Source organism: Chiloscyllium plagiosum, chromosome 23 (assembly GCF_004010195.1).
Source record: "Chiloscyllium plagiosum isolate BGI_BamShark_2017 chromosome 23, ASM401019v2, whole genome shotgun sequence".
Taxonomy (NCBI): Eukaryota; Metazoa; Chordata; class Chondrichthyes; order Orectolobiformes; family Hemiscylliidae; genus Chiloscyllium; species Chiloscyllium plagiosum.
In genome coordinates, this window is record NC_057732.1 from 40,854,793 (window position 1) to 40,873,289 (window position 18,497).

Below are 18,497 nucleotides of genomic sequence, written 5' to 3' on the forward strand. Positions count from 1 at the left end.
GATCTCACTCCTTCGAAATCCTAAGCTTTTCTGCCCACACTTCACATAATATCAAAGTGGGTGCTGCTTATAGCATTGAATGCTGTCAGACCATAAGACAACTTTTCCTCACAGATTTTAATATCATACATTTGTGTATATAATTACATCTATCATTATCTCATCCATCCATAAATCACTGACTTCACAAAATCAGCCATTTGGAAGTTCCATTATTCTCCTAGAATGTGTTCTCTTTGGATTTGGAGGACTCATAGTTTTCTGGGTTGAAGACCAGTGACTTTGATTCTTTCTCTGACAGTCTGAGGTCAAGTTCACTCTTGGGTTCATCACAAGTGATTAATTCATAATGAGGTAAGGCTGCTTTGGTTCCTTGCTCTGACCTCGTAGGCAGTGCAACCAATGTATGACCTTTAGCAGTCACAATGTTTTGGATGACCATACTATTTCTGTACAGATCCCTGATCCTGTTGCCCCATCCTAAATGTGATGCCAATCTTGCACCATAGTACCTAGTGTGGCATGAGGCCTATTGCACACAATAGGAAAGCTCTTTATTATATATGTCTTGTCCCGTAGGTAAAAAAGTGGAGTCAATTTCTTCCGTAGAATGATTCCTCAGCTTTCTGAACAGCAGAAACTCTGTTGGTGCAAGAGTAATTGGAGTCGGGCGAATGTATAATTTAGCAGTGTCATATAGAAGTTGGTATCTTGTTTGAAGAGCAACCCAACCGTCCTGACCCCAAGCCTGGATTTCCATCTGATTGTGGGCATCCTCACAAGCTTGTCATGAGAACTGCTGCAAATTGGGTGGAGCATGAACAACTTCTGGCCAATTATCCAGAATAACCACATCATAGAATCATAGAATGTGGCAAATAATGTGAGAAAATGTGCAGGTGTCCAGTTTGGCAGGAAAAATAAAAAGAAACATACTATTTAAATAGTAAGAGATTGCAGAGCTCTGAGACGCAAAGGAATCTGGATGTCCTTGTTCATGAATTAGAAAAGGTTAGTATGAATGTACAGCATGTGATTAGGAAAGCAAATATAATGTTATCATTTAATGTGAGGAAATTTGAACACAAAAGTAAATTGTGCAGGCACTGGTAGAACTACATCTTGGGTATTGAACACAGTATTGGTCATCTTATTTAGGAAAAGGTGTAACTACATTGGAGGTAGTTCAGAGAAGATTTACCCACCTAATAACTAGAATGGGGGTGGGGAGGGGGTGGGGGTAGGGTGTCTTCTAAGCAAATGTTGGATAGGTTAAGCTTATATCCACTGGAGTTAGAGGAGTAAGAGGTTGAAACGTATAAGATCCTGATGGGAGTTGACAGGTAGATGTGGAGATGATGTTTGCTCTTGTGGGAGAATCAAGAATTGGGGGTTACTGTTTAAAAATCAGGAATGGCCCATTTAAAATAGATATAACTCAAATTTTGCTTCTCTCAGGAGGGTTCTGAGTCTTCTTGAGGTTCACCATGATAACTTCACTGTCAACGATGTGTCCCAAGAATTGTACAGCTTTCTCAACAAATTCACACTCGGTGTTAAAGTTGAGCCCTTCTGCTTGGAGGCATTTTAAGGTCACATGCACGCTTTGGTTCCATGTACAATGTAGAAGGTCTGCTGCAATAACTTGTTCAGCCTCTTTCAAAGCAACTTCCAAATCTACAATATCTACCATTCAGAAGAACAAAGACAGCAGACATATGGGAACTATACCAGCTAAAGTTCCTGTCCGTGCTATGCAGGTCATGTTTTGTAATTTCATTACCATTCTGTCACTATCACTAGGTGAAAAACTCTGAATTTACACTGCGACAGCACTGAGTGTATTTACTTTACATGGACTGCAGTGATTCAAGAAGGCAGCTCACTACCACTTTCTCCAGGGCAATTAGGGATGGACAAAAAATACTGGTCTTGCAGAGGTGCTCACAAATTGTGAAAGATTAAAAGAATTGTCAGCATCCACAGCCTTTAGTGGGGTGGTTGTAGAATTCCAGACAGGTCTAGTTTGTCTTAATATCTGCCTTGTTGCTTTGTGCCATGGCACCCAAACAAATAGAACATATTAAATAAGCAATAACAGCAGCCTAATTTACTCCTGATTCATACACCACAGAAGGAAGCCATTTGGTTCAATGTGTCTGTGCCTTTGAAGTGACTACCCTTTCTCCTATTTTTGTAACTGTTTTCCCTCTCCCACATTTATCTAATTCTCTTTTGAACTTTAAGTGAATCTGCTTCCAACTCCCTGCCAGGTGATGCATTCCAAATCATAACAACATATTGAAAATATACATTTCCTTATGCCATCTCTATGTTATTTTGTCTTAAATTTGCACTCTCTGGTTACCAATATGTCTGTAGTAGAAGTAGTTCCTTGTTATCATAATCCTCAAAGGGACTGACTTACAGTCATAGAGTCATAGAGATGTACAGCATGGAAACAGACCCTCCAGTCCAACTTGTCCATGCCGATGAGATATCCCAACCCAATCTAGTCCCAGCTGCCAACACCCGGCCCATATCCCTCCAAACCCTTCCTATTCATATACCCATCCAGATGTCTTCTAAATGTTGCAATTGTACTAGCCTCCATCACTTCCTCTGGCAGCTCATTCCATAATCATAACACCCTTTGTATGAAAAGGTTGCCCCTTAGGTCTCTTTTATATTTTTCCCCTCTCACCCTAAACCTATGCCCTCTAGTTCTGGACTCCCCCACCCCAGGGAAAATACCTTGTCTATTTATCCTATTCATGGCCCTCATAATTTTATAAACCTCTATAAGGTCATCCCTCAGCCTCTGATGTTCTAGGGAAAACAGCCCTAGCCTATTCAGCCTCTTCCTAGAGCTCAAATCCTCCAACCCTGGCAACATCCCTGTCAATCTTTTCTCAACCCTTTCAAGTTTACAACATCTTTCCGATAGGAAAGAGACCAGAATTGCACGCAATATTCCAAAAGTCCTGTACAGCAGCAACATGACATCCCAACTCCTATACTCAATACTCTGACCAATAAAGGAATGCATACCAAAAGCCTTCTTCATTATCCTATCTACCTGCGACTCCTGCACTCCAAGGTCTCTTTGTTCAGCAACACTCCCTAGGACCTTACCATTAAGTGTACAAGTCCAGCTAAGATTTGCTTTCCCAAAATGCAGCACCTTGCATTTATCTAAATTAAACTCCATCTGCCACTTCTCAGCCCATTGGCCCATTCTCTACAACTTCTCCAAGTTATTCACTTTTTTCCACTAGCTCACCAGTTACTATAATACTTACTCTGTCACCTTTAGGACCTGGAGGTCCTTTAAATCCAGGGAGCCCCTAGGAGAAAGAAAGTTCACAGGTTAAAGAAAATGCTGAAGAAAATTGTGGGAGCAATAATGAATCCCTGAACATTATCATAGAAGGAAGCCGAGGGTAGGCAGGAGGACAAACTGATAAGAAATCCTTCTCTTTAATTCATCTCTTATGATAACACCAATGTAATAGTAATACTGTACATTGTAGTGTCAATTAATGACACAGAGAAAAGTCTACCGAACAGATTGGGTGGTTTTCTTCATTGGAATTCAAGGCAGATAGCATCCCCCCTTATGCAGGATCCCAATTTAAATCTGCATTTGGATCTCCTTTAGACTTTGAATGACCTGGAATGCAGTTGCAGCATTTTGTCTTTTGTGCTTCAGATTTGCAGAATTTGCAATTTTTATCGATGATTTCAAATCACTCTGTCACTCTCTGGTGCATTGTGTTCAAATATTCCTCAATGCCCTTTGATCAATCAATCTCTAAACATTGATAAAGTTCAATTTTCATGGGGAAATCCTCATTTACAGCAGGTGCTAAATCTAGCGGCTCCATTTGATTCAATATTGGGAATCTAATTAGGGATATGAGAAATTGTCAAGTAAACAAGCAGTTTGGTAATGATGCTTATGCCTAAATACCATTATTCTGCTTTTGTCAGTCTGTCATGTGCTATACGTTTACTAAATGTTGAGTAAATTCAGTGGGAGACCTCAGTAGTTAAGGGCATTGAGAACTCCTTTGTCCTTCCACCACACATGGGCAGGCCCCAACAACCAAAACTATTCTCCCAATGACCAATGTTAACTTTAATAGCCCTCAAGTGACCAAACCCAATTCAGTTATAGTGAAAATGGGTGTAATACAGGGCTCCTCTTTCTCATCCCTAGAAAGTCTCAAAATTTTTTTCTGATTTTTCAAATACTTTTCAAGCCTCGGTCAAATGGGATCCCCATATTTTCTGATTCTCACTACTATATTTTTCAACTCCTCGGTAGCTGCCTTGGTGTCCCTCCCAGCATTCATATTGAAGGAGAAAAAAATTGGGGCTCAGAGTCATTCAGACCCCAGAAACCTTCACACTTACTGCACGGCCTCACCTATGAAACACTAGAATCACTAGAATAGAATCACTGTAATGCAAAAAGAGGCCATTTGGCCAATCAAGTCTACACTACTCATCCACAGAGCATCCCACCTTCAACCTCCCCCCCCATCCCAGCCCCATTACTCAGCAATTAAGCATAGCCAATCCACCTAACCTGCATATCTTTGTGCTGTGAGGAAACTCAATGGAAACCCACGCAGCCAAGGCTAGAATGTGCAAACTCCACACAAACAATCACCCAAAGGTGGTATCGAGCCTGGATTCTTGGCACTATGAGGCAGCAGTACAAGCCACTGTGCTGCCTCTGATGATTATACATATCAGTGCTAGAGGTTTATTAGTTGATAACCTGTGTTTGATTTCAGAAATAAATTAAAATAACATCACATAAGTATCTGTACAGACGAAATTAGATTTTGCTTAGTTACTTACTCTATCTCCTTGTATTCCTTGGTGACCCTATAACACAAGAAAACAATACAGCATCTTATTACTACTTTCTGAGCTGGTTCCTCTGAACTGTCCGTGTTTATAATGATATTAAGAAAAAAGAAAAAAAAACTAATAGATTTAATTTGATAATTAAATCAAGCATGTATTTAAATTGTGCTATTTGAGATATTATTCAAAAAACACAACACTATTTCATAATAATTTTCTATATCTGCTCTTCTGTTGAAGTTATTTATTTATTTATTTTAAATAAATATCCATCTCTCGAAATTGTCCGGTCTGATTTCACTTCAATAGACTATGACTAACAAAAAGTGTGTTAATCAATTTTAATCTGTTTTAATTAGATTCTGCTAAAATATTAAAAATTCTATTTTCATTCACTGAGTACAGTTCTCCTTTTCAATTTCTGTTGTTTAACAACTGGAACAAAATTGTTATGTTATTTTGTGGGGGAACAGTTAAATTGGTTAAATGACTCAGACATGTGTAACTACTTCCCCATGATTCAAAATCACTGAGCTGGCGAATATTTCCATATTTTATTAATTCTATATTATAAGGATTTAACTTCAGTTAAAACATCTTATTATTTTAAATAATGCAAATAGAAGATCCTTCAGATCATAAAAGAATAATAGAGAGGTAGAAGAATATCAGAAATGTGAGTGAGATCATTCAAGTCATTTCCATACATGATCTCCTGTAACATGGGTCACACAGTCAAATTAACGCTCTGAGAAAAGGGTATTGCATAATTTCTTCCAGTTCCCTCCCAGACTCTGGGATCCATATTTATACATCCCACACTGGAGGAGGGAATTGGACTCAAGGCAAACATTAAGGTATAAGTCAGAGGAGTGGAAAATCTGTGTGCCATTCTGTGCCAGTCCATGCCAGTTCCAACTACAGAAATGACAGCCTCAGCCTCATTTAGCTGAGGAACTGTTGAGCATCCATAACCAATCGCAAGCACCATAGGCAGCAACTTGGACCAGTAGCAGCCCTCAGGAAGGTCCTGAGAGGAGAAGCTCCAATGCTGAGGGATCAGGAAGCCATCAGTGACCCTCAGATAGGTCTTCTGAAAGGAGAAATATTGCTGTAACAGGATGAAGAGCCCTAAGCCAGACTGAGTGGGGCTCCTCAGGGTGATGTCGCAATGTTGTTTATTCACTCCTGAGATGTCACTGGCTAGTCCAGTTTATTGCCTATCCCCAGTTGCCCTTGGGAAGGTAGTGATGAGCTGCTATCTTGAACTGCTGCAGTCCATTTGGTGCAAGTAAACCCAAAGGACTATTAAGGAGGGAATTGTGATGGGAGGTTGGGAGTGGAGGGGTGGATATGGGTGATGCTAAGAATTAGTCAGTTTAGGTCCACAGCAGGAGGTGTTCTGCTGCCCCTTGCCACCTGACAAAATACAAAACCTTACAAAGCTTTTCGGCCTTTTTCTTTCCAGTTACTTGCAGTGATTCCTTCAGAACAGGAGATTAATTCACTCTTGACTAAAAATAAGCAGTCAGAGCCTGCCTGTTGCATATTTTATCCAGTTATTGTCTAACTTTGCTTTGAGACTACAGCTCATGTGGGAACATGGTTTGCATAATCAAATCTGTGCAGGAGGCCCAGTGTCCAATTGTCTGTTGTGTGAGATGAGTTTCTGAGACTATTCGGTTTCAGGAGATAGAGGTGAGGTTTTGGACTCTTTAGCTTGTCTCATTCCTGATAATAGACTTGTTAAGTCCAGTTTGTTGCATACACACCCCCTCTGTCAGTTTGTAATTGACCCCAACAAATCAGGGACCTTTCCAGTCCTCTCATTACTGAATTTTTTCTTTCTGTACTTATCCTTACAACACTTTTCAATCTTGCATTTAACCAAATATCCATCCATCTCTATTTTAAAGCTGTTTATCAATGCAACATTAATGGTGCTTTTTTCTCATCTAATAATCAGATTCAAAATTTGAACGCTCAATGTTTCTGGAAGGAACATGAAAGACAGGAAGGGTAGTTTGTGTTTGACTTGAGTTCCTTACCCTCGGTCCAGTTGAACCAGGTGAGCCAGTGCGTCCAGGACGACCTGGGAGACCTGGAATTCCGTCTTTCCCTGGCAGGCCCTGTGTGTGTTCAAATCAGTACAATCTTCACAAATAATTTCCAACCATTTGAAATAAAATTTCCCGGACACACAGCACTGAATAAAGAATTTTCAAATTCTATAAAACAGCTTGCTGACTGCTCAAAACTCTGACGTAAATATTTGGACTATTTTTAAACAGGAAAACCTCAAGTGACAAGTCAATGCCCACAGTCCAAGCAACCGAGCATGTATCAAGGAGATTTGATTTAATTTTATTTATTGTTGTCACATTTATAGAATCCCTATTGTGTGGAAACAGGCCATTTGGCCCAACAATTCCAGACTGACCCTCTGAAGAGTATCCCACCCAGTCCCATTCCCCAACCTTATTTCTTAACATTTCCCCTGACAAATTCACCTAACCTACAGATCCCTGAACACTATGGGTAATTCAGCATGGTCAATTCACCTAACCTGCACATCTTTGGATTGTGGGCGGAAACCAGAGCACCCAGAGGAAAGCCACGCAGGCACAGGGAAATGTGCAAACTCCACACAGACAGTTGCCCGAGGCTGGAATCAAACCCAGGTCCTCGGCACTGTGAGGTAGCAGTGCTAACCACTGAGCCACCATGGCACCCCATGTACCAAGATACAGTGGAAAGTGTTGTTTTGTGTGCTCTACAGGCAGATCGTAGCATACGAAGTGCATCAGGGTAGCAGAACACAGCGCAGAACACAGTGTTACAGCCGCAGAGAAGATGCAGTGTGTGTGTGTGAGAGAGAGAGAGAGGAATAAACATTAACATTTGAGAGGTCTAATCAAATGTCTGATGACAGCGGGGAAGAAGCTGATGATAGTGGGGAAAAAGCTGTTGATGACAGTGGGGAAGAAACTGTTGATGACAGCAGGGAAGAAGCTGATGATAGTGGGGAAGAAGCTGTTGATGACAGTAGGGAAGAAGCTGATGATAGTGGGGAAGAAGCTGTTCTTGAATCTGTTCATACATGTATTCAAATCTTTATATCTTCTGCCCGATGGAAGAGGGTGGAAGAGAGTATAACTGGGCTGGGAGGGGGTCTTTGATTCGGTTAGTTGTTTACCAAGCAGCAGAACGTATAGATGGAGACAATGGATGGAAGGATTATAACCTATTCAGCCCTTCACTCCTGTTCCACCGAATCAATGGCTTTTCTGTATCTTCCATCCGCCTGCTATGGTTGTACAACTATTAAGCTTTTTGTCTAACAAAGATCTACAAATTGCATTTTTGAAACTTCTCATTGACTATCTAGCTTCAGTAGCTTTTTGGAGGAAAAGAAAGTTTGAGATTAAGTGATCAATGTTATGAGCTCACAGGTGAATTTGTAAGAATAATAGGGTGGTTACGGTAGGGAATTTTAACTTTCCAAACATAGTCTGGGACTACCATACTGATAAGGGTTTAGATGGAGAAGAATTTGTCAAGTGTGTACAAGAAAATGTTCTGATTCAGTATGTGGATGTACCTACTAGAGAAGGTACAAAGCTTGATGTAATCTTGGGAAATAAGAGAATAGGGCCCCTTAACAATCAGCAAGGCAGCCTGTGTGTGGAGCCACAGGAGATGGGGGATTTCCTAAACAAGTATTTTGCAACAGTGTTTACTGTGGAGAAAGACATGGAAGATGTAGAATGTGGGAAAATAGATGATGACATCTTGAAAAATGTCCAGATTACAGAGGAGATGGTGCTGGATGTCTTGAAATGCATAAAAGGGGATAAATCCCCAGGACCTGATCAGGTGTATCACAGACCTTTGTGGGAGGATAGGGAAGTGATTGCTGGGCCCCTTGCTGAGATATTTGTATCATCAATAGTCACAGGTGAGGCACTCGAAGACTGGAGGTTGGCTAACATGGTGCCACTTTTAAGATAGATGGTAAGGAAAAGCCAGGGAACTATAGACCATTGAACCTGACATTGGTGGTGGGCAAGTTGTTGGGGGGAATCCCGAGGGACAGGATTTACATGTATTTGGAAAGGCAAGGACTGATTAGGGATAGTCAACATGGCTTTGTGTGTGGGAAATCATGTCTCATGAACTTGATTGAGTTTGTTTGAAGAAGTAACAAAGAGTTGATGAGGGCAGAGTGGTGGACATGATCTATATGGGCTTAGTAATGCATTCGATAAGATTCCCTATAGGAACTTGGTTAGCAAGGTTAGAGCTCATGGAATACAGGGAGAACGAATCATTTGGATACAGAACTGGCTCAGAGGTAGAGGGTGGTGGAACACAGAAGGTGGTGGTGGAGGGTTGCTTTACAGACTGGAGACCTGTGACCAGCGGAGCTCTAACAAGGATCAGTGCTGAGTCCACTACTTTTCATCATTTATATAAATGATTGGGGTATGAACATAGGAGGTGTAGTTCGTAAGTTTGCAGATGACACCAAGATTGGAAGTGTAGTGAACAGCAAAGAAGTTTACATCAGATTACAACGGGATCTCGATCAAATAGGTCAATGGGCTGAGGTGTGGCAGATGGAGATTAGTTTAGGCAAATGCAAGGTGCTGCATTTTGGAAAAGCAGATCAGTGCAGGACTTATACACTTAATGGGAAGATCCTAGGGAATGTTGCTGAACAAAGAGACCTTGGAGTGCAGATTCATAGTTCTTGAAAGTAGAGTCTCAGGTTGGGCAGGATAGTGAAGGTGGCATTTGGTATGCTTTCCTTTACTGGACATAGCATTGAGTATAGGAATTGGGAGGTAAAAACAATGACTGCAGATGCTGGAAACCAGATTCTGGATCAGTGGTGCTGGAAGAGCACAGCAATTCAGGCAGCATCCGAGGACAGGCAAAATCGACGTTTCGGGCAAAAGCCCTACAACAGGAATAAAGGCAGAGAGCCTGAAACATGGAGAGATAAGCTAGAGGAGGGGGGGGGGGGGGAGAGAGTATCCGAGGACAGGCAAAATCGACGTTTCGGGCAAAAGCCCTTCATCAGGAATGATATAGGAATTGGGAGGTCAAGTTGCGACTGTATAGGACATTGGTTGGGCCAATTTTGGAATATTGTGTGCAGTTCTGGTCTCCTTCCTATCATAAGGATGCTATGAAACTTGAAAGAGTTCAGAAAAGGTTTACAACGATGTTGCCAGGGTTGGAGGATTTGAGCTTTAGGGAGAGGTTGAATAGGCTAGGGCTATTTTCTCTGGAGCATCAGAGGCTGAGGGGTGATCTTTTAGAGGTTTATAAAATCATGAGGGCATGGCTAGGATAAATAGACAAAGTCTTTTCCCTAGGGTGGGGGAGTCCAGAACTAGAGGGCATAAGTTCAGGGTGAAAGATATAAAAGAGACTTAAGTGGCCACTTTTTCACGGAGAGGGTGGTGCCAGAGGAAGTGGTGGAGGCTGGTACAATTGCAACACTTAAAAGGCACCTGGATGAGTATTTGAATAGGAAGGGTTTAGAGGGATGTGGGCCAAATACTGGCAAATGAGACTAGATTAGGTTAGGATATCTGGTTGGCATGCGTGAGTTGGACCGAACGGTCTATTTCTGTGCTGTACATCTCTTATGACAACAGTCGAGCTTACACTTTTATTTATTGAACTGGCTGAAAGATGGAAGCCCACGGTCTCATAATCGGAGAGTCGGAGAGTCAAATCCTTTGATCCAACTAGACCGTGCTGAACATAACCCCAAACTGAACTAATCCCACCTGCTTGCTTCTGACCCACATCCCTCCAAATCTTTTCTATATATGTTCTTATCCAAATGTTTTTTAAATGTTGTAGTTATGCCCACATTCACCACTTTCTCTGGTTCATTCCATGTGAACCATCCTCTGTGTAAAAATATTGCTCCTCGTGTCTTTTTAAAAGATTTCTCCTCTCACCTTAAAAATGTGCCCCCTAGTCTTGAAATCCCCCATCCTAGGGAAACGACAACCACCATTAACCCGACTCATGTCCCTCATGATTTTATAAACTTTTATAAGGTCATCTCTCAACCTCCAATGCTCCAGTGAAAAGCCTATCCAGCCTTGCTTTACAACTCAAATCTTCCATACCAGGCAACATTCTGGTAAATCTCCTCTGAACCTTCTCCAGCTCAATAATATCCTTCCTAAATTGGGGTGACCAGAAATGCACACAGTACTCCAGCAGAGGCTTCATCAATGTCCTGTACAACCTCAACATGACTTCCCAACTCCTATACTCTAAGGACTGAGCAATAAAGGCAAGTGTGCTGAATACCTTTTTAACCACTGTTTCTATATGTGATGCAAAACTTCAAAGAATTATGTGTCTAAATCCCTAGATCCGTCTGCTCTACAACACTTCTGAAGGCCCTACCTTTAATTGTATAAGTCTTAACCATGTTTGTTAATTGAAAATGTAATACCTCAAATGACTCCATCTGTCATTTTTCAGCCCATTGACCCATTTGATCAAAATCCCTTTGTAACCTTAAAAAACATTCTTCTGTGGGTGGGGGTCCCATGACTACACTAAGCGAGGAGGCAAATTAATACAGTATTGAATTTCTATCTCAAACAATCAGCAAACCTCAAACATTAAGGGAAGACAGTGATGTGAGACATTTTATGTCTCAGTGCTGGAGTGAAGAGGGTTTATGCCAGTGCCACAAATCTCAATTTCAGCACAGTGGAGAATGTTTCCTTGGAACTTTCAATGCAGACAAATCAGTAACATCTCTTTTTTTTAATCTCACTGACTGAGGAAGTAACCCTCCATTATTCAAGCATATTGAGGTAGAGTCGATTAGTCTGATTCATCAGACAAAGATGATATTTGGAATAGAGAAGCAGATTGGAACTAGAATGGAGAGAAGATGATCCAGCAACTTTATGATTCATGTCCAGGAACATGACAGATGATGGAGGAGCCACTGCAGATGTGAACAGTATAACACCATCCACTCTGTATCCTGACAATTTTGATTACAATCTAACATCTTGCAGTATTGTGGACTGGAAAATACTGTGACATCTCACACATATGTTAACAAGAGCAGAATGATTTATGGAAAATAATAACTTATGTTTTCTCATTTATAAAAATTGAAGAAATTTTATTTAGAGTCATAGAGTCATAAAGTCTTACAGCATGGACCAGTTTGGCCCATATCCCGCTAAAGCTTTCCTAGTCACGTACATTTCTTTTAAATGTTGTAATTGTACCTGCCTCCACCACTTCCTCTGGCAACTGATTCCATATATGCAACAACCTCTGTGTGAAAAAGTTGCCCCTCAGATTCCTTTTAAATCTTTTCCGTCTCACCTTAAACCTAGGCCCACTAGTTTTGGACTCCCCTACCATGTGGAAAAGACCTTGGCCATTCAACTTATCTATACACCTCATGATTTTGTAAATCTCTATGAGGTCACCCCTCAGCCTCCTACCCTCCAGGGAAATTGTCCCAGCCTATCCAGCCACTCCTTATAACTCAAACTCTCAAGTCTCAGTAACATCCTCATAAATCTATTTTTGCACCCTTTTCAGTTTAATACATCTTTCCAAAACCAGGATGATGAGATAGCACCTTACATGACCACAGCTCCTGCCAAAGTGCTAGCACTCATGAACTCCCATCTATCTGTTATTGAGCAAGATTTGGCATCTGGAATCAATTCACAGTTTGTGCTCCCATTGTACACCTGGAATTTTTAATCATATTCTTACTCAGTCTAGTTAAAGGAAAAGGTTTGAATGAGGAAACATCCTTCATTTGTTTGATTTAATCCTCCCAGAAAACCAAATCGGCTACCCATTTCTAAACAAATGGTTGATGTAAATTGCATCCAAATTCACTGCTCAGTGATGTTACAAGTTATCACCTTGAGGTAACTAACATGCTTTCCATTTCTCCATCAAAGCAAAACACTTTCACACAAAGGAAATGCTTTTTACTGGAGCAACCCTCACAAAGTAAATCTAAATGGACTCATGATCTGTTTGGGAACTAATGACCAATGGATTTGCAAGCTAAAGTCATCATCATCCTACCAGACCAAATGCCTGCTCTCTGATATGATAGAGATGACTGGTGATGACTTTAACTTAAGGCAAGGGGAACAGTTGAGAATGAGAGTCCTTCATGGTAATATCACCACTGTGGAATTGAATTTGTTTTACTGGCATCACTCACCAGTCACGCAGCCTTCTGAACTAACCAAACCCCTTAATGTACAAATTGATATAGAATCAGCTAGCAAGTTATTTGGCCTGTCTACAGTGCAGCTATCCAATTAGTCCCACTTCTCTACTGCATCCCCATAACACTTTTTGAGTATTTGTTCAACTTCCTTTTGAAAGCTGTTATTGAATCTATTTCCATTACCCTTTCATGTAGTGCATTCCAGATCAGTTCGCTATACAGTAATCTGTTGTCGTCATGTCCCCAGTGACAGCATTGCCAATTATCTTCAATCTTTGTTCTCTGGCTACCAACTTGTGCAAAGCAGCTTCTTATTTATTTTATTAAATTGCTTCATGATTTGGATCACTTCATTTAAATCTCCTCTTAACCTTGCCTGTAGAATAATGTCAACTTCTTCACAGAATTAACATCCATCATCCATTGTGTATGGGTTATTTTCTTTCACCTGAGGTAGTACGTCAGCTTTCTGTTCAAATACATTCAGCAACTGAATGTAAATGAGTTCATTAAAGGGCTTACCCGTTCTCCTTTTTCTCCCTTATCAGCGAATGCAAATGAATCATATCCTCCACTTGTTTGTAAACCTGTGAAACCTAGTTGACCCTGAAATATATAAGAATGCAGCATGTGAATAGAGTGATCTGTCCACTCACTGTTAACACTGATTAAAGTGTAAACAACAATGGACAATACCATTCATCCAAAAATAACTGAGAAGTTACTGAAAAGTAACTGGCTCCGTTGGGCCAGTGGCATAGTGGATAACTTATTGGATATTGGATCAGATGGTTGTAGATCTGAGTCCTTTCTGATTCAAGTGCGATGTGCTACTTTGTCATTGTCGCACGTTGACCATTGTCTGTTCGTTGTTGTTTGTTGATGTCCTCCTTAGCTGCAGGGATTGGGTCAGTGTGCTTTCGAATTTGGGTATATATCAACTTAATGTCAGACTGCTTTAAAACAGGTTGTGAGGAGCTGTAGGCTGGGGCAGCGTGGTGGCTCAGTGGTTAGCAGTGTTGCCTCACAGCTCCCGGGACCCAGGTTCAATTCCAGCCTTGGGCGACTGTCTGTGTGGAGTTTGCACGTTCTCCGTGTGTCTGTGTGGGTTTCCTCTGGGCGACCCAGTTTCCTCCCACAGTCCAAAGATGTGACGGTTAGGCGAATTGGCCATGCTAAATTGCCCATAGTGTTCAGGGATGTATTAGTCTGGGATAAATGTAAGGAAATGGATCTGGTTGGGTTGCTGTTCAGAGGGTCAGTGTGGACTTGTTGGGCCGAAAGACCTGTTTCCACACTGTAGGAATTCTATATAAAAAAGACTATGTATCTATCCTTACTGTACTCAGTTATCACTTTAGCAGGTTACCATCTTTTATTATTCCCCTTTAAGAAATAACGAAGTTGCATTTCTACAGAGTCTTTCATGATCTCAGGACCTTCCTAAGTCTTATACAGCTAACTAAGTACTTTTTGCAATTTAGTTGTCATTTTAATACAGAAAACGTGATGGTACAGATGCAGCAATGTTTCACAAACAGCATTCTGATAAATGACCAAGTGTCAGCTAAAGGATAAGCGTTGCCTAGGATACTGGGCAAAACTGCTCTGCACTTCTTCAGAAAGTGGCATGTGATCACTGCATCCATTCGAGGGGTTGGATTTAACTTATCATCCAAAATGTAGCACTGCTGACAATGCACCATTCCTTCGGTATTGCACTGGAGTGTCAGCCGAGATTATATATTCAAATCTCCAAACCATTTCACTCAGAGGTGCAAGAGTTATCCATGGAGCCAAGGTTAGAACCTCAGAATGGGGTTTTACAGTCACAAATCAGATGGGTCAGCAACACTCCCCCATCCCCACCATCCTCACACTCGGACACACACCACTCCCAATTCACTTAAAGAGTTGAAGTTTTTACATATGGCAAGGTACTGTACATTAAACGCTCGTCCCATATGGTTCTAGTGATTAAATGCATAACATGTTTTGATGCTGGGTTATACAGTCTGAAGTGTTCCCAGTTTAGATTCCTGAAGGCAGATGGAGGAGGAACATCTGCCAGGATTCCTGTTTCTGATCATTATCTAGTGTGTGGTGCTAGACCCATTCTCCAGTGGGTCCTGCACTTAGCAGGTACCACAAGATATTCAGAGCAGAAATGGCAAACAAATAAAGCAGACACAATAAGCAATAACAGTCAGATTACTTTCCATAAAAAAATCTAAGACTCAAGGGGGATTTTTAGAGTATTGTAATGGAATCAGACAGTTCAGTGTTAGTTACAGAGGACAATGTTTTACCTGCTCAATGAGTTGAATGTCTTGTATTCTCCCACCCAGGAGTAAAACATTCACTGCTTGATCTGCTTGAATTGCCTTTAGTCCATTAGTTAAAGTAAATGTTTGTAATTCAGTTAGTATAGATTTTACAGATACTCACCGGCTTTCCTGGAGATCCCATTTCACCCTGAAATTAAGAATCAAAAAATTTAGAGAGATTATTCTTTGTTACTTGACTGTCTTTGACAAAGCTGGCCCATGCTGGTGACAGATTCAAACTTATATCCTTGTTAGCATAAAACTCAACTTTAAGTGCTATATATGCCAGGTGAAATGCACCTAGTGCCTGAGTTCAGAACACTCGTGCCTCGTTACTTAAAATCTGCCCGCTATCTACGAGGCACAAGTCAGGAGCGTAATGGAATGTCTCCAACTGCAAGAAACTCAACACCATGCAGGATAAAGAAGCTTGGTCGATTCCCCTCTACACCCCATGTAGCATCTGTAACATTCACTCCTTCCACTACTAGCCACAGTGTACACCATCTATAAGATACACTGCAACAACTCACCAAGGCTCCTTTGACAGCACCTTCCAAACTCAAAACCATTATCACCTAAAGAGACAAAGGGACTGGATACTTAGGAACAGCACCACTTGAATTTTACCCTCCACGCCACGCAGTATTCTGACCTGGAAATATATTGCAGCTCCTTCAGTGTCACTGGGTCAAAATAGTGCTTGGAGCTCCTTTCCTAACAGCATTGAGAGTATATCTACACCACACAGATAGCAGCAATTCCAGAAGACAGTACACCACTGGCTTTTCAAGGACAATTAAGAACAGTCAATAAATGCTAGCCCAGCTAGTGATGCCACATCCCATTGAAGTTAAAAAGAAGGTCAGTGTTCATTGCTAATGTTAAGGTCTGATTTGTCTGATTTATTGCTTTTGAGGCAGCTGCAGAATCAGGACTTACTAAATACCAGGAGGATGAACTGCTTGTACTGACTGAGGCAGCAGGGCTGGGGGAGCTTAAAGCTGAAGGACTACAGGTAGTAGGTTAATGAAATAAAGTGAGGAAAGATTCAAGAGTGAAAGACGGATAGAAAAGGAAAAATATCAAGCAGGTTGGCTGTCAACAATGAAAACTGATCCAGAGAATTCCATAAGCTGGAAAATCTAGAGTATGCAAAGCATTGATCGGTGTTGTCATGGAAGTAAATGCAATTACTTTAAAACATAGAACAGAAAAATTCATCAAAATTATATTACCAGTTTGTCTGCTAAGTTGCTACAATGTTAAAGAAATAGTAATATATTTCAGATTAGAAAATATACAAGACACAAAATAAATATGCAAATACTATTACCTGTTCTCCCTTCTGACCCTGCAAACATAAAATATAAGAAACAGTTAGTTGTTTTGAAATCTTAAAATAGATTTACTTTCTGAAAGGACTTGACCTAACATATTCTATGGAAACTAAAGAACGGTGGATACTGGAAATCAGAAATAAAAATATAAATTGTTCAGAAAAACAGAACTGTTCTGCAAAAAGGTCAGTGGACTTGAAACATTAATTTTGCTTTCTCTCCATTGATACTGCCAGAACTGCTGAGCTTTTCCTGTAATTTCTGATTTTTTCTGAAAGGACTTGACCTAACATATTCTATGGAAACTAAAGATACTGGAAATCAGAAATAAAAATATAAATTGTTCAGAAAAACAGAACTGTTCTGCAGAAAGGTCAGTGGACTTGAAACATTAATTTTGCTTTCTCTCCATTGATACTGCCAGAACTGCTGAGCTTTTCCTGTAATTTCTGATTTTGTTTCTACCATATAGAATCCCTACAATGTCGAAACAGGCCCTTTGGCTCAACAAGTCCACACCGACCCTCCGAAGTGTAACCCACCCAGATCCATTCCCCCATCCTACATTTACCTCAGACCAATGCACCTAACCTACACATCCCCGAACACTAGGGGCAATTTAACATGGCCAATTCATCCAACCTGCATATCTTTGGACTGTGGGGGGAAACCAGAGCACCCGGAGGAAACCCACGCAGACACGGGGTGAATTTGCAAACTCCACACAGACAGACAATCACCCGAGGCTGGAATCGAACCCAGGTCCCTGCTACTGTGAGGCAGCAGTGCTAACCACTGAGCCAGCATGCCACCCCGTGTTTGATAGCTGTTTTTCTGTTTGACTTTGACAATGTTTGAATGCTTCTAAAAGTGAAACCTATTCATCTGAAGGAAAGGAAGTGCATTGCCTCTCATTATCTGCACTGAGTGTCGCCAAATCAAACCAGGATAAACCTTTCTTCTCCATGAGGCATAGATTTGTATAGTATGGAAACAGACCATTTAGTCAATATCCCTCTAAACCCTTCCTATTCACTTACTCACCCAAATGCCTTTTAAATGTTGCAATTGTACCAACCTTCACCTGTTCCTCTGGCAGCTCATTCCATACACGCACCACCCTCTGCGTGAAAAAGCTGCCCCTTCAGTTCCTTTTAAATCTTTCCCCTCTCACCTTAAACAAATGCCTGCTAAGTTTGGACTTTCCTATGATGGGGAAAAGATCTTGGCTTTTCACCCTATCCAAACCCTCATGATTTTGTAAACATCTGTTTTGTCACCCGCCCTCCCCAACCTCCAATGCTCCAGGGAAAATAGCCTCAGCCTATTCAGTTTCTCCCTTTGGATCCCTATAGCTCCAACCCTGGCAATGTCCTTGTAAATCTTTGCTGAACCCTTTCAAATTTCATAACATCTTTCCTATTGCTGTGAGACCAGAATCGCACACAGTATTCAAAAAGTGGTCTAACTGATGTCCTGTACAGCCACAATATGACCTCCCAACTCCTATACATAATACACTGACCAACAAAGGCAAGAGTACCAAATGCTTCTTCACTATCCTGTCTACCTGTGACTCCACTTTCAAGGAACTATGAACCTGCACTCTAAGATCTCTTTGTTCGGCAACACTCCCTTGGACCTCACCATTAAGTGTATATGTCCTACCCTGACTTGACCTAC

General features: G+C 41.0%; 1 protein-coding gene across 1 annotated transcript in view; it reads right to left on the reverse strand.

Annotated features, from left to right (window-relative positions):
• Nucleotides 1-1,438: 1,438 nt before the first annotated feature.
• The window catches only part of LOC122561476 (collagen alpha-1(XIV) chain-like), a 70,319-nt gene continuing 53,260 nt past the window's right edge, over nt 1,439-18,497 (reverse strand). Inside the window, exons 21-27 of the mRNA XM_043713221.1 lie at nt 16,811-16,828; nt 15,596-15,622; nt 13,670-13,753; nt 6,930-7,010; nt 4,873-4,899; nt 3,284-3,347; nt 1,439-1,686 (exon numbers count right to left, since the gene is read on the reverse strand). Of these exons, the coding sequence (XP_043569156.1) occupies nt 1,439-1,686; nt 3,284-3,347; nt 4,873-4,899; nt 6,930-7,010; nt 13,670-13,753; nt 15,596-15,622; nt 16,811-16,828 (549 nt within the window). The remainder of the gene's footprint in view (nt 1,687-3,283; nt 3,348-4,872; nt 4,900-6,929; nt 7,011-13,669; nt 13,754-15,595; nt 15,623-16,810; nt 16,829-18,497) is intronic.